A 15,615-nucleotide genomic window follows, 5' to 3' on the forward strand; every position below is an offset into this window, starting at 1 on the left:
TTTTGGAACTCTCCCTCTCTTTTTTTCTTTTTTGGGAATTATTCTATGTATATAAATCGGAGTCACTCGGAAATAGCACGTGTACCGGCAAAGCTCTTCTTTTAAGCACATGCATGAGGCGAATCCTCTCTCGGATCCCAACCCCGTTTCTACATACTCTATTATCCAAGAACTAATGAACAAACGTTACTGGGTGGTACATTGTCTAGGGTAAACCACATAAATGCTCCTGAACTTTTAGAGTATTTGTATTTTGGCTATCAAACTTTTAAAACTTACAATACAATCATTGAATTTTCAATTTATTTTTCACTATTGTCATTGTCGTTATTATTGTAAATTTTTTTTTGAAGTGTTAAAGTTATTCTTCCCTCTAAAAATCATAATCTTCTCAATCTTGTATTCTTCTAAATTGATAGTCGTTTTTTCTACTTTTCCTATCGCTTTTATTGTTGTTCGATGTTCTTTTAGTCGAAAATATCATCGAACTACTAGTCTCTCTCTCTCTCTTTCCTTTGATTTAAACTCGTAAAAAAAATCTATCAATCTTAACAATTTTTAATTAAAATTGAGAGCACAAACATTTCAATCTGTCATAGTCAATTGTTAGATTGGTTTGAAATCAAACTATATTAGTTTTTGGTCAAACATAGCATTTCTACCATTGGAATTGATCAACGATCACTCCATCAAAAACACACCAAGATCGAGATGAATAATTTTCATCTCCTTTTCCTTTTCTTTACTTATTTACTTGTTTTCGTTGAAGTTTAGTTGCTATTTATGAATGTGGTAGTGGACGATGTTTTGGTTCGTCTGATCATGATCGATAATTATGACTTGTAATTGTGGTTTTTGGGTTTTTATAAAATGAAGATGATGAATGGTTCAACGATCGTGGGAAGATGGTGACATTCCTAAATATGATAGATGTTTAGTGACGACGATGATCGAAAGAACATCAGACGGTTACATAGCTGATGATTCAAATGATGATTACTAATTTAGAAAAAAAAATTAGAGTTCTTTTAGAAGAAGATGAATTTAATATGTAACATTAGCTTTTATTTATAATAACTGACGATAGTGATAGTAATGAAAATTAATTAAAATTTTAATGATTGTATTATATGTTTTAAAAATTAAGTGACGAAAATAAAAACTCTCTAAAACTTAGGGACAACTTATGAGTTTACCCTATGATTTAAGCAGCCATCGACAAAACATTTGCTTTGATTAGAGATGGCAAAAAAATCCGAACTCGACGAGGAAAACCGAAAATCAAATTAAACGGGGATGAAGAAAATCGTTTATGCTAAAGGAGATGGGGACCGGGAAAAACCGTTTATGCTAAACGGGGACGGGAAAAAACCGTTTATGTTAAATAGGGACGGAGACGAGTTTGGTAATCCCCGCCCCGATTACCCGGCCCGATACCTGTCCCGATAAATATTAAAAATAATTATTATATATATATATAATATTAATAAATTTAATTTAAATTTAAATATATATATAATATTTATATATTTAATTTAAATATATAAATATATATATCCGGCCCGATACCCGTTTAAATAACCGTTTATGCTAAACAGGGATAACCGTTTCCCCGCGATTTTCCCTTATTACCCTATAAGGATCTCGTTTAAATCTCCGCAATTTTTTAAACGGGGACGGGAACGGGAATAATACCCGGCCCGTTTCCATCCCTAGCTTTGATCCTTCGTCAAGCTCTGTTATTCGGGTCTGATATATAGTTAGCGTTGGAAAACCCAGCCAGCCCTTATTAGTCATCAACACATTTCTTACAGATCATTTCTCTCTTTTAATACTTTTATTATTTTTATTATTTTCTATTCGTTAACGAAGTATGAAGCTCTCGAAGATGGTTACGAGAAGTTTCAGGGTTTTCTTCTTTGCGCTACTCATCGCCGCCTCTCCTCTTTTCCAAGGTCTGCAAATTGTTTTCCAGATCTAAATCTATTCTTTTTCATTTGACATTAATCTGCTATTTGTGCTTACAGGTTCTAATGTTACTTCCGGATTTTCCTCTTGCATTCTTACTTGCGTTTGTTTTGATTTGTTGAAATGAGTTGCGGTTCTATTCGTTCTCTTCTAGTGTTTTTTTTAAATAAAAAATAAAATTCCCTTTGCATCCATGTGAATCGATTTTCTTCTCTCTTGATTTATGACTCGATAGTGTGAATTTGACGTGATTTCTGTGTGTTCTAACATGTTTAACATTGCATGACCCTGACATTTCATTTTCCTTTCGATAATTTGATTACTTTTGTACCGTGACTTTACCGGTTTTTATAGTTTAGTTTAGCTTTCTTTTTCTGCTCTAAGAAATGGCAACGAAAAGCGTTCTTGTTGAGTACCTTTTTTTCTTCTTTTTGGCGAGAATGCTTGTCAACTACTTTTACGTAACATTCTTGAAGTAGTATTTCCCGATTTAAATTTGTTTGTTACATTATTTTTGTTTACCTTTTGTTGAGGGAAATAAACTATCGATATTGATTTGAGTAATATTGTAACATAAAATTTTTCATTTCTGTGATAGTCGCTAGGGGTCAATCAGAAGCAGAGGCAGATGTTGCAGAAGTTGTTGAAGGAGGGGATCTCGGTATTGTTGGTGAGGATGTTCCAGATATTGGTGGTGAGAGTTTTGGCCCAGCTCTGGGAGTGGAAACTGTATACCTTTTCCCCCAAAATAGTGCGAAATGTAAGAACATTTTGATGTCATGAGTTTGTGAGTGATTTGCATTTATATTTGATTGGTAATGGTTAACTCTCTTCATTCTTCTTTTCTCTTGGACAGTGGTTGTTGCTGGAGAAGAGACTGAACTTTTAGTTGGGATGGAATATGTTGGTAATTAGTTTGTCTTCACAACTTTACTGGCTCTTTTTACAATACATTTTGATATATATGTATTGAAATAGGTTAATTTATCCGTCCTCATTAGCTAGACTTGAATGCTTGCCACTTTTTCATTAGCCATGCCAGTCCTCTCTTATGCTTACCATACTTTTTTAAAGTGCAGGCGGGTCATCTTTAAATATCATTGCAATTCAAGCCAGTGTTCATCTCCCTTATGATCATCGAATGCTTGTTCAAAATCTTACAGCTCAGGTAAGCATAGGTTTTCATTATATTGTTCTGGTGATATTTTCAAATGCTCATGCATCATTAGCCAGTTCAGTTTTCATTTTGATTAATTTCTATAATTTACGTACTTAAAATTTTTACATTATTGTATATTTTTCCTTTTAGTTTTTATAAGTTAAACTAAGCATCTATTGTTTTTTCCCCCTTCTAGAGAGTTATATGCTTCCTTTTCTTATTTTGTTGTCTACATGTTTAAAAGGCATTGACTAAATCATATGCATATTCTCTTGCTCGTGGTATCTTTATTGACTGTCGTAAATATCCATTATCAAACATTGTACAGTTTAGATATCATGCTATTCTTGGTCACTGTTGCAATTGTAATCTTGTGCTGTTTGTTTTGACTATTCTGTGGTTTATGTTTTGAGTTTTTGCCCAAACCCTATAAAATGGTTGTTGCGTCATTTGAAAAGGATTTTAAGCTTCGTTATTGCTAAGAAGTTGATAAAGGACACCTCTTATCTTTGAGTTTTACGGTTTATGTTGTTGGATTGAAACTGTCTTGTGACATTTGCCTGAACATTATGTAACTAAAAATGTGTTGTTTTAATATAGACCTTCAACAATGCGACTGTATCCTCTTCGGTGCAAGCTACTTTCGCGTACATGTTTGCTGTTAGCAAGTACTTACAGGTAAATCAATACTCTGGGAGAGTTGTATGCTTAAGAGCTGTAAATATATTCCCTTTGTGAGGGAAAGTGTTGCATTTAAGCTCATATCTCTAAAATTTTGATGCAGCCTGGAACTTTTGATCTTGTGGGTACGATAGTCTATGAAATTGACCAGTATCCCTACCATCCCTACCAAAATACATTCTACAATGGTACCATTGAAGTTGTTGAGGCTGGTGGATTTGTCAGTGTTGAGTCTGTCTTTCTTGTTACCCTTGGGATTGCACTTCTTGTTCTTCTTGGTTTATGGCTTCATGGTCAATTTCAGCGTATCACCAAGGTATTGTAATTGTGCCACATTCAGTTCTTATATTGATTTATTCTAGTAACTATGTATTTTCTTTTGTGAAGTAAGCCTGATGTCTTCGCCTTTATTATATGTTATTCTTAGAAAACTAAGAAGGTTGCTCCAAAGGTGGAAGTCGGGACTAGGACTGCTGATGCCTCGATGGATGAATGGCTTCAGGTTATGACTTCGCTTATGCATCGTCATTTACTTCCCATATCGTGTTTTTCTTTTCAGTCCATTCACCCTCGGGCCTCGACTGCTCATATTATGGACCACTGTCTTAAATAAACAGGACATCACGAGTTTGTTGCATAATTCACTAATCTATAACAATCTTATCTTTTTACGCTTTTGCTGAAAAAAATACCCGTTTTGGCTGTTAATTTCCAGGGAACTGCTTACACCCAGTCAGCTTCCAAATCAAAGAAAAAGAAGTAGATCTGCGATGCTTATGAAGTCGGGCTTGTAAGTCAAGCTAGGCATTCGGAAAAATTCAAAGTGAGGGCGTAAGTAGTTTGAGAATTAGGCCAGGAGAAAGGGCATAGCTTGCAGTTGTAGCATGTAAAAAATTCTTCCCTTTACCATTTTCATTTTACCACATCTTTTATTTTCATGAGGATGTTGAAATCAAGCCTTTTTGAAAGTCGGGAGATCTGATTTTATCCATTAAAGTCATTGCATCAGCTGCTATATTACCTTCGCGTGCACGACTCGAAAAGTACCATATTTCGATTTATAAAAAAAAACTGATAACGTGCTTGGAAAGAATTCAAATATGGCAAGAATAATCAACTTGCGAACACCCTAAAACCATCCATCCCCTTCGGCTTCTGTACCCAAATTCTTCTGTGGGGCATTATTAACCTCTTGTTTGTTTGTAACCTAAATATATTGCTACTGGTACATAAAATTTAATTCAATCGTGTTTTCAATTCTTGTTACCTAAATTTGCGGCAGTGTAGCCCACATCTTTGCATGTGAAGGATGGTCATTTTATGAATAAAAAAATTGCCCCAAGGGTTATCCAGTTAATGACCTGATCTTTGACCTTGTCAAAAACATTGCTTTAATTCCCTTTACCCTACAAGTAATTTATAATTCTTCATTATCATTTGTCGTTTGTAAATTTATATCCATCTCACCAAACATTAAGGTGCATAAATCATAACAGTGTCTGATTTAGTTGAGATTGAGAGTAGCTTCTGACCCCACGTTTCTATGTGACTTGTAGCTATATTTTCAACATTAAAAACCCTGATTTTTCTTTTCTTTTCAATATTACATGGACAGCTTTATTCGTTTGGTGTGATCGTGTTTGTTGATTTCTTTTTCTTAAACATATGATTATTCCTATATCAGTAGTCGTTTGGGCAGATTATGACCTATAGCTCTGAAAACGAAGTGTTGAAAATCCAGTTTTCTTTTCCAATGCATCATTAAAACTCTACATGTTTAAATATATTTATTTCATTGTATTTATGGATTTTATTAATTAGTGCAGAAAAGTAGATGTAGCAATTAGCTAGTAATGAATCAATCACACAGCTCATGCTATTATAATTTGCACAGGGTTAAAATTTTACCAGAGTTATTTAAAGGCTATCATATCCAAATTCCAAGGTGCCAGTTTTGGCAATGCTAGCAAATTCTAAATGCCGGCAAAAAAAGAGTAAATTCAGAACTTTCTTGAATTTATCTAAATTATCATGAGAAAGGGTATTGTACTTTTAAAAAGTCTTCAAACTCAAATTTCGAAAATAATATTTAAAAATAGGAATAATCATAAAATTTGAAAGGTTATTTGAGATTGTATATCATCAAATAACATGCTTCTTGTATTCTCACTGCAACCAGCTTATTGTTTACATTCAAACACCTATTTAGCCAATAATTTTAATTCCACAATTATGATGTACAATCTCCCAGCTACCATTAGACCCTAAGCCACTTAGTTTATCAGATTTCTGAATGAGACGTACAATAGAAGGTATATGGTCCCGACGATTACGTCAAGAAAAAGAAAATATCCTACAAATTCAATCCGAATTTTTGAAGCCATGGATGACTAATGAAAAAGCAATTCAACATATAGGACTATCAAAGTAATTAATCGGTTGGCATTGTGGTTGATTCACGTGAAGTTGTCAGTACTAATACACAAACCTGATCAAGAAAAATCAAAACAATAATGTTAGTTCCATACTGCTTTTGCAAGGACCATCTTCGTAATTCAACCCAAAATTCATCTATAAGCAAAGATTTATATTTATGAAAGTCAGTAAGTAGGTTTAAAGAGACAGCAAAATTTAGCTGTATGCAGTTGAGACCTCATTGAATGAAAAAGATAATGCCATCTGCTCAATTGAGAAAAGTGGTGTGCAGTGGCAAATTTCGTTTTCAAAGGGGTCCCTAATTCATGTGAGGGCCTTTAAGTGAGGTGTCGGTGTGCCTATGGACTGCATTTCCCTTAAGATCATTATATAATACCTCTTTGTATCCAATCTCTGATCACTCAACCTCATTTAGCTTTTGTTTTCTGATCATCAGCTAATAAGCTCTGATATATCATTTGATTTTGGTTCCCTAAACCATTTTCTGTTTTGGGAGGGCCACCGTCAAAGCTCGGTTCCCGATGCAGATCCGAGGAGGCGCACCTGTGTGCTTCTTTCTCTATTTGTTATTTGTCGTCAGTTTTTGGAATGCGGATGGCAAAACAGTCGAGGTTGTCGGGATTGGCGAGTGTGCAGATTGCGCAGAGAATAACTTCGAGACTAGCCAGGCATTTTCAGGTACTGCACGTTCATTTGCATGCGTATCATATTTGCATGTAAATATGATGTGTGTATGTGATTCGTGCTTCTTCTTTTTTTTTTTCAGGGCTTCGTGTAAACATAGACTGCAAGCCAGAAGACGGGAAGTATTTCAAGACACGAGGTTCGGGTGAGGTTGATAAGCATGGGAATTTTAAGGTATCACTTCCCGATGATATGGTTAAAGATGGGGAATTGAAGGAAGAATGCTATGCGCAGCTTCATAGTGTATCGGCTGCACCTTGTCCCGCTCATGACGGTGTGGAGTCGACCAAGATCGTGTTGAAGTCCAGTAGCGATGAGAAACACAACTTGGGGTTGAAAGGAAGGCTCAGGTTCTCGCCTGTAACGTGTGCTTCGGCCTCCTTCTGGCCTCACTTTAAGTTCCCTCCGTTGCCGAAGTGGCACCATCCTCCATTGCCTAAGTGGAACCATCCTCCTTTGCCAACGTTTCCACTTCCGCCATTGAATGGATTTCCCCACCATCACCCCATATTCCCTCCCATCTACAAGAAACCTCTTCCACCCCCGGTTCCGGTGTACAAGCCCCCGCCAGTTCCTGTATATGAAAAACCACTTCCTCCACCTGTTCCAGTTTATAAACCTCCTCCTGTTCCTGTTTACAAAAAACCACTCCCTCCACCTGTTCCGGTCTATGAACCTCCTCCAGTTCCAGTATACAAAAAACCACTTCCTCCACCTGTTCCGGTTTATAAACCTCCTCCTGTTCCTGTTTACAAAAAACCACTCCCTCCACCTGTTCCGGTCTATGAACCTCCTCCAGTTCCAGTATACAAAAAACCACTTCCTCCACCTGTTCCAGTCTATAAGCCTCCACCAGTTCCAGTCTATAAGCCTCCACCAGTTCCAGTATACAAGAAGCCACTTCCTCCACCAGTTCCAGTATATAAAAAGCCACTTCCTCCCCCAGTTCCAGTATACAAGAAGCCACTTCCTCCACCAGTTCCAATCTATAAGCCTCCGCCAGTTCCAGTATACAAGAAGCCACTTCCTCCACCAGTTCCAATCTATAAACCTCCTCCAGTTCCAGTCTACAAGCCTCCAGTCTATAAAACTCCTCCGGTTCCAGTATATAAGAAACCACTTCCTCCGCCAGTTCCAGTATATAAGAAGCCATTTCCTCCACCAGTTCCGGTGTACAAGAAGCGACTTCCTCCTCCAGTTCCAATCTACAAGCCTCCACCAGTTCCGGTGTATAAGAAGCCACTTCCTCCTCCAGTTCCAATCTACAAGCCTCCGCCAGTTCCGGTGTATAAGAAGCCACTTCCTCCTCCAGTTCCAATCTACAAGCCTCCTCCAGTTCCCGTATATAAGAAACCATTGCCTCCACCCGTTCCGGTGTACAAACCTCCTGTATACGAACCACCTCCGACTCCAGTCTATACGAAACCGCTTCCACCACCTGTTCCTGTATACAAGCCAAAACCCCTCCCTCCCATTCCTTACAAGCCACTCCCTCCACTTCCCAAGATCCCTCCATTCCCTAAGAAGCCATGCCCTCCCCTTCCTAACCTTCCTCCCCTTCCCAAGATTCCTCCAAAGAATTTCGCCCACCCTCCCCTACCAAAGCTTCCTCCTCTCCCGAAGATTCCTCCCAAGTACTTCCACCACCACCCAAAGTTCGGAAAATGGCCTCCATTGCCACCCTTTTCTCCCCATCATCCTTAAGCTTTTGTAGTGATAAAAGGTTATCGTCTTAAGCTATCAAAGAAGGTTAGTGTGAAGAAGTTGTCCAGAAGTATGGCAAGCAATAAAAGTATTTTGAATGAGAGACGAATGAAGAAAACACGCACAAAAAAGTTCAAATCAAGAGTGAAATTCTTAATTTATTGTTTATATGTCATTGTTAATTAATGTGTGAATTTCTAATTTTCTATTGCAATAAATAGTAGTACATTATGGTCTTGCTTTCATTTGCTTATCCAAATTTAAAAGTATAAGTCAACATGAAGTTTCTCTCTATTTTTCTTTCTGGTGTTGGTATTAAAGCTTACCACCATAGCTGAGTTTAGCAGACGATATGTCTTACGTATTCTCTCCATCTTTTGGCTTTCTCATGATGGAATCTACATTTCAATCAATGAAGAGAAGAATGGAAAAGGACGGTGCATGCTAACCTAATGAGTAGCAAACTTCTTACAATTAATGCCACACCAAACCATTCGGGGTGGTTGTGTTTTTTCTCTATCCTGTTGGAAATCTGAGTGATCTGCTTCTTCCATGTACTTAATGCTATTCATCCCTATCACCACACAATTGAACGAATCATCATCACTGCCATATACCATTCCTCTATATATAAAAGTTATTTCACTACTAATATTTTAATTATTTAATCCTTAAATTAAATATTATAATATTGCATTATATATTTGGAGAAGAACTTCGAAAACTATCCATACTCGTTTAGATATGGACCTGCGGAGGCTGCTAGCTCAAAATCTTCAGACTTTTTCATTTATTGGAGATATCAAGGAGCCCACATCTTCTAGACATATATCCTCGCCTCGAGCACAATGCAAAAGTACGATCCCTCGTAACTTCATGTGACTTGTCAATATAAAATTTAAGATCACACTGATTAAATTTGTCTAATACACTAACCTATAAATAATCATGATTATCCTATGTTTAATATCATCATATTAGAGTCGCTATAAATACCTATTAATACCATTGAGAGAGGGGACTTTGATTTTCAATAAAAAAAAATTATTTATTTTTGTGTTTGTTTGAACGAATAAGATTATGTTGTGTTCGTTTGTTCACTTTTAAAGGTGTTCATGTTCGGTTCGCGTTCATTTAAATTTGTAGTATTGTGTTCGTGTTTGTTTATTTATTTTAAATGGTGTTCGTTTATTTATTTCTCACGAACATGTTCGTTTAATGTTCACAATCGTGTTTGTTTATATATCCATGAACGTGTTCATTTAACATTCACGAACGTGTTTGTTTAGTGTTCATTTATATGTTCAATTTTTTTTGTTTTACCCTTTCATTTACAAACTAAAGGAGATTCAGATAAGTCGATAAACGATCTCAAAAATGAGTTTGTTTGTGAACATAAACGAATTGAATATAACTCTGTTTGTGTTCGTTTATTTATTAAATGAACATAATTTTTTTTCATATTCGTTTATTTAACTTAACAAACGTAGAGAAACAAACATTATATGAATAAATTACGAAAAATTAATCGAGCACTATTCATTTACAACCCTATATGTGGGATCTTAACTACAACTGCTCTAAAGAATGAGAAGGTGGGAATTGTAGCTGTGGACACCCGTTTTTGTCCGGGTTTTTTTTCCGTTATTTTATTATTATTATTATTATTATCGTTATCTTATTATTTTATTATTATTTATTATTACATATTTTTTTGCAGGCCAAAGCCCAATACAACAAGGCCCAACCTAGGCTTAACCCGAGCCCATCACACGAGCCCAACAAAAATTAGGGTTTCAAAACCCTAAATATTTAGCCGCCGCCGCCGCTTCTGTTGGACTTCCAGCCGCGCCGCCGTCACTGTTCCGGCCCACTCCGATGGTCCAGCCGCCGTTCCCGCGCCACCATCGTCATCTACAGTGAAAAATCAGAAAACAAATCAACCCCAAGTTATCATCTACAGTGCACCAACTCCCCAAATTTTAAAACCCCCAAATAAAATATAACCTAAATCCCGATATTTACGGGATTTAATCCTGCAAAATCAATGAGACTCATACCCCTATTCTAGATATCATCATCATCTCACCCAACAAACAAGATTAAAGTACATGCAGCAACAAAAAGGAGGGGGAGGGGGCATTCGAAGAAAAACAGAGAGAAGAAAGAGGAGACCATTCGGGTTCAGAAAAAAAGAAAGAGAAAACATAAAAAAAAACAGAAGATAGGAAAAAGAGGAGAGAATAGAGACCATACCTTGGTCGAACACCGATGAAAACCGGTCGCCGGAGATGGAGAAACCGAAAGGTTTCTCCCCTAATCCACTGTGATTGAGCCACTTTTAGGCCAAACGGAGGCCAGATCCTTGCTCAGGGTCTGGAGACGCTTTGAATAGTGTCGTTTTCTCTCCCTTCGGCGCCGGCGTACGGCGGCGGCCGCCGGTCAGTGGCGGCCGGCACGGCGGAATCTCGCCGTTTCCAGAGAGATTTCTAGATATCTCTCTCTCACTCTCTCCTCTTCTCTCTCTTTCCCTTTCTCATGTTGAAGGGAAAATGAAGCAGATGGCCGGTTCAAGGAGATATTTGGGCTATTTATAGCTTGTGGGAAACGGCGTCGTTTTGAGGGGACGAGTTCTGTAATTTCACGCATGGGGTAACTACGCTTTTGGTCCCTGATGCTTTGTAACCGTATTATTTAGCCATTAAATGAAGTTTCATTTATTTGATTTCAGATTCTGATGTTTCCTTATTTATATTTAGTCCTTTTATTATTTGTTAAGTTATTTTTGTTAATTTTGACATTGGTCACTATATTTGTGAATATTTTATTTTAGCCATTGGCTTGTGTATGGCTTAATTCCTATTTAGTCTTTTAGGTTTCAGTTTTTCTATTTGAGTCTCCTTTTTATTTCTTGTTATATTTTCGTCCTAACATATGTGTTGATGTTTATGACAATTTTTATATATCAAGCCTGGAATTTGTGAAATGTTTATTTCAGTCCTTAAATTTTCTGTAATGTTAGTTTGGTTTTATGCCTATTCAGGTTTATTGATTTGTGATTAATTTTATTTTGATCATTGTATGTATATTAATGGAATTTATTAACATTTATGTTTTAGTCTTTAAACTGGGTTGCCTTCTATTTTAGTCCATCTTTGTTCTTAGTTTTTATTTTCGGTGAGGTTTATGATTTGGTTATCTGTTTTGTATCCTTTTCATTTCGGTCCTTTATGTTGGCTTGTGGGTTCGATTGGGATTAATATTTGATTTAGGCTTAAATTTTCTTTTAGGTTCATTTTAGTCACTATCCTAGGTATTATAACATTTTTTGGTTTATATTTGGTTCTGGTTTCAATATTTTTAAATGTTACATCTTAGCCACTGATTTAATATTTCATGTATGTTTCTTTGATATTCGAATCTGGCCATCCCATTTTTAAATATTTATTTTAGTCCTATTAATGTATGTTATGTCATTTTTGTGAATATTTGACTTTTAGACATTATGTTTGTAATAGTTTCAGTCTAGTCCTAAGTTCTTGTATTGTGATATTTTGTGGATGTTTGAATTCAGCCATCATACTTGCAAATGTTCTATTTTGGTCACTGTCTGACATTTTATCTAATTACTATTTGATCCTCCATGTTTGTGAAATTTCAATTTAGTCATAAGCTTTACTTTTGGGTTATTTTCACTTCTAGTATTTGACTGTTTAATGTTTGTGATATGGGCTCTAAATTATTTTTATTTTTTATTTAGTCCTTTAAATTTCGGTTAGTGTTTTTTTTTGGTCCATTAACTTTCTGTTTTTGCTGTTTAGCCTCCTAAGTTTCTGTTTATATTATTTTAGCCTCTTAAATGTTTTATATTAATTTTGGTTTGTAATATTTACTAATTTATTTTTAGACATTTATGTATGGATGTGTATTTTACTCATTACTTAATTATTTGGATTATGTAAATAATGTTTTCAATTTCATTTAATGTAAATATTTTATTTTTGTTTTCCAATTACATTTATTTTCATTATATCTTTATCTATGTAAGAAATATTCGATTATATTTTCAAGAACACGTATGCGTAGAATGGGCGTGGAAAGTACCACTTGATCGAAGTGGTGTGATCCGGTACGGCATTTTAACGACATAGAAACTTGAAATAAGTCGAGTATATTTTGCTAATTAATTTGTTCAAACGATGCAATGTGTGTTATTTTAAGTGACAATTTATTTTATTTTATGTGAATGTAAATTTCAAATTTTTTAATTTGTATTCAATTCACGTTTTTAGTTAATCAATTTACCCGTATGTAAACATCGTTTTTAGTTATATTTGATTCGCAATTTTTTTACATAATCAATGGTAGAATATTCTTTTACAAAAGAGAAATAGTTGAAATAGCTTTCCCGACGGAGGATTGCAAATTTCAAGATTTCTTATCGAGTTAAAGGATTTTCTTTAAATAGTTAACTCGAAGTAAATTAATTAAATTTCAATAAATGGATCGTAATTTAACTTTATATTCGATTTATAGTTTCCACCATTTTACGACAACATGTAAGCGACACAGTACCAGTTTTTGGGCGTTGTGGGGTGCTTACCCTTCCCCGCACGTAATCGACTCCCGAATCCATTTAAATGAATCTTTGGTAACGCAGACCGAATTTTGTCTTAAAAAATGATTTTTCTTAAAATTGTTTTAAAAGACGTTTTTAGGTATTCGACCTACCTAACCCAAAGGTTGATGGCGACTCTTTTTTAATTTTATTCAAATCAATGCAAAATCACCCATTTTTCCAAATTAAAGTCATAATTGTTTTTAAAAATAATATTTAATTATTTTCCTAAAAAATGGTTATGACAGCTTGGCGACTCCGCTGGGGAGTTTTTTTTAGAGAGTCAAGCTGTATGTCGCTTACACATTGTCGTCTTGGTGGAAATTATGATTTCTAGTACATAGTTAACTTATGATCCGTTTATTGAAATTTTTAATTGCTTCGTTTTTGGCATACTAACATTTTATTTTTGGCTTTCAGCTTTATCAAGATTTTATCATCTTTTCCGTGTTTTGTTTTCCTTTTGGGTCGAAGGTAGGTATGTTACTCCTCACACACATCACTCGCATTGGCATAACATAAGCTCTAGACACGAGCTTCGATCCAAATTAGTTGAGGTGAATGCTTTACTCTCGTAAGAATTTATTCTTCGTATGAGTTTTAGCAATTAACTCGTGGGATACATACCTTATACCTTCGTAGGGATTTATTCCTCGTATGGGTATAAGGCAGTGAATCCCCTCGAATTGAACTCGTTCCGCTCGAAACCTGTAATGGGTGAGGATCGAGGGTCTGGTAGCCCAAGGGGGCACCGACATCAAGGACAATTCGAGTACCCTTTTTCCCGTTAGAGCCGAAACCAAGCATATAGTGAACCGTCGAACGATCACCCTAGGTATAATCATACTGAACCTTTGTCCGTCAGTAGTTACCCAAAATAGGTGTACACGAAGGAGGAACGATTCTAAACCTTAACCTTTTAAATTTGTAGAATATTTTTTTTTCCGAATAAAGCATGCGAACTAGATACCATGCGGTTAGGACCAATTTCTTGAAAATAGATCATTTTGGGTAGATAACATGTACGGGTAGGACTATTATCTATTTAAAGCATGCTCGGGTAGATATCATGATGGGTAGGTGTTATATTCATCTTTTAATAACACTTTATCTACATTGATTGTCTTACCTGTACTAACTAATTTCTTTTATTTTCTTTGTGCACTAACTTATTTATTTTATGATGTTTTTGTTTTTTTTTCATTCTTCTTTACATTGCATCATCATAACATAATGCGAAAATGTTGATCAGCAAGGGGATATTCGAGAGAAAATTTTCACAAGAAGAGATAAAAGTTTTCAACCAAGCAGTCGCGTACACAGACATGCACCGAAGGCTAAAAAGAAATGCACAGAGTACGAGAAGGAGACTTGCTCAAGACGATCGTGAAACGTTCGAGACTAAAATGATGAGCCACTGATCCGATGAGTGATCCAGCAGTCGATTTTTCTACGATCATTTCATCGCTATTCATCAAGGAGCGGCACACTGACTTCCGCACCACTGGGGCATTAACAGAGTTAGGTTACAGAATGTTTTAGGGGCATCAGTTCCAAATACAAAGATCCGAGACAAAGCAGTGAGCTCGAAGATCGTGCAACATTTAAGACTGAAGTCTGGGGATTAATCCAGCAGTAGATTTATTTACGATCGTTCCGATGTTATTCATCGAAGAGTGATGCACTGACTTCAGCATCGCCGGGGCATTAAAAGAGTTTGTTTACAGAGCGCTTGAGGGCATCATTATTGAGGACGAAGATCCGATATGAAGCAGTGACCCATTTCAGACTCAGCATCTAAGCGAAGGCATGTCTGTAAAGTGGACTGTCTTGTAATGTGAAACCTTTATTTCTGGTGAAAATTGTTCTACGATATTCATCGTTGGGATCAATATTTTTGCATCTGCATTTGCATCTTTGCATTTTGCATCTGTATTTTATTTTTATGCATTTTCATATGTATTAATTAGCAGAGGATTCGATGAAGTGGTCCTAGCCACATTGAGAATAGAAGTAAGAAGCTGAATCAGCACGATGGAAACTTGTTCAGCTTGTCGTAGGGTTGAACCTTCCAGGATGATCTGAGAAAATAGTCCTCATATCCTGAGATATATGATGTTAAAGTTATATAGGAAGCTCCAAACATTCCACTGAGAACTGCAAGACACTAAAGCACAAATCCATAATATGATTTATTCAGGGGTATCCTAATACTAAGCCAGAGAAGTCATTGCATCAACCACTTGCATCCATAGAGATTGTTTTGTTTGAACTCGTTTTTGTTCTTTCTTCAATATTTGCTTAAATATTTTTAATCTTTGATGACTGAAATGATGCTACCTTCTAAGGTTAAATAATTGAACAA

The 15,615-nt window shown here is 35.9% G+C and overlaps 2 protein-coding genes across 18 annotated transcripts; both read left to right on the top strand.

The window, feature by feature from the left end:
* The first annotated feature begins 1,808 nt into the window (after positions 1-1,808).
* On the top strand, positions 1,809-4,799 carry LOC120134182 (translocon-associated protein subunit alpha-like). The gene is made up of 9 exons (XM_039150666.1): positions 1,809-1,955; positions 2,567-2,728; positions 2,825-2,875; positions 3,048-3,136; positions 3,728-3,805; positions 3,912-4,124; positions 4,236-4,310; positions 4,524-4,590; positions 4,627-4,799. The coding sequence occupies exons 1-8, from the start codon at positions 1,874-1,876 to the stop codon at positions 4,569-4,571; spliced, it is 798 nt and encodes a 265-aa protein (XP_039006597.1). The 5' UTR covers positions 1,809-1,873; the 3' UTR covers positions 4,572-4,590; positions 4,627-4,799.
* A 1,855-nt stretch (positions 4,800-6,654) lies between these two features.
* On the top strand, positions 6,655-8,831 carry LOC120134180 (extensin-1-like). 17 transcript variants are annotated; one of them, XM_039150661.1, is made up of 5 exons: positions 6,656-6,922; positions 7,011-7,594; positions 7,734-7,769; positions 7,818-7,999; positions 8,039-8,826. In XM_039150661.1, the coding sequence occupies exons 1-5, from the start codon at positions 6,766-6,768 to the stop codon at positions 8,640-8,642; spliced, it is 1,563 nt and encodes a 520-aa protein (XP_039006592.1). In that variant the 5' UTR covers positions 6,656-6,765; the 3' UTR covers positions 8,643-8,826. The 17 variants fall into 17 exon arrangements, with proteins under 17 accessions (XP_039006594.1, XP_039006590.1, XP_039006591.1 ...); XM_039150663.1 differs by having other exon boundaries at positions 6,655-6,922; positions 7,011-7,979; positions 8,019-8,106; positions 8,329-8,831; XM_039150659.1 differs by having other exon boundaries at positions 6,655-6,922; positions 7,734-7,979; positions 8,019-8,831.
* Positions 8,832-15,615: the final 6,784 nt, after the last annotated feature.

Source organism: Hibiscus syriacus, unplaced genomic scaffold (genome assembly GCF_006381635.1).
Source record: "Hibiscus syriacus cultivar Baekdansim isolate YM2019G1 unplaced genomic scaffold, ASM638163v2 tig00110597_pilon, whole genome shotgun sequence".
NCBI lineage: Eukaryota > Viridiplantae > Streptophyta > Magnoliopsida > Malvales > Malvaceae > Hibiscus > Hibiscus syriacus.

Excerpts from the sequence above, each read along its gene's own strand:
- LOC120134182 (XM_039150666.1), top strand. The coding sequence starts at position 1,874 with ATGAAGCTCTCGAAGATGGTTACGAGAAGTTTCAGGGTTTTCTTCTTT. Across the intron at positions 2,729-2,824 it reads CCCCCAAAATAGTGCGAAAT|TGGTTGTTGCTGGAGAAGAG; the intron begins GTAAGAACATTT and ends TCTCTTGGACAG. Across the intron at positions 4,125-4,235 it reads AATTTCAGCGTATCACCAAG|AAAACTAAGAAGGTTGCTCC; the intron begins GTATTGTAATTG and ends TGTTATTCTTAG.
- LOC120134180 (XM_039150649.1), top strand. The coding sequence starts at position 6,766 with ATGCAGATCCGAGGAGGCGCACCTGTGTGCTTCTTTCTCTATTTGTTA. Across the intron at positions 6,923-7,010 it reads GACTAGCCAGGCATTTTCAG|GGCTTCGTGTAAACATAGAC; the intron begins GTACTGCACGTT and ends TTTTTTTTTCAG. Across the intron at positions 7,980-8,018 it reads ACCAGTTCCAATCTATAAAC|CTCCTCCGGTTCCAGTATAT; the intron begins CTCCTCCAGTTC and ends CAGTCTATAAAA.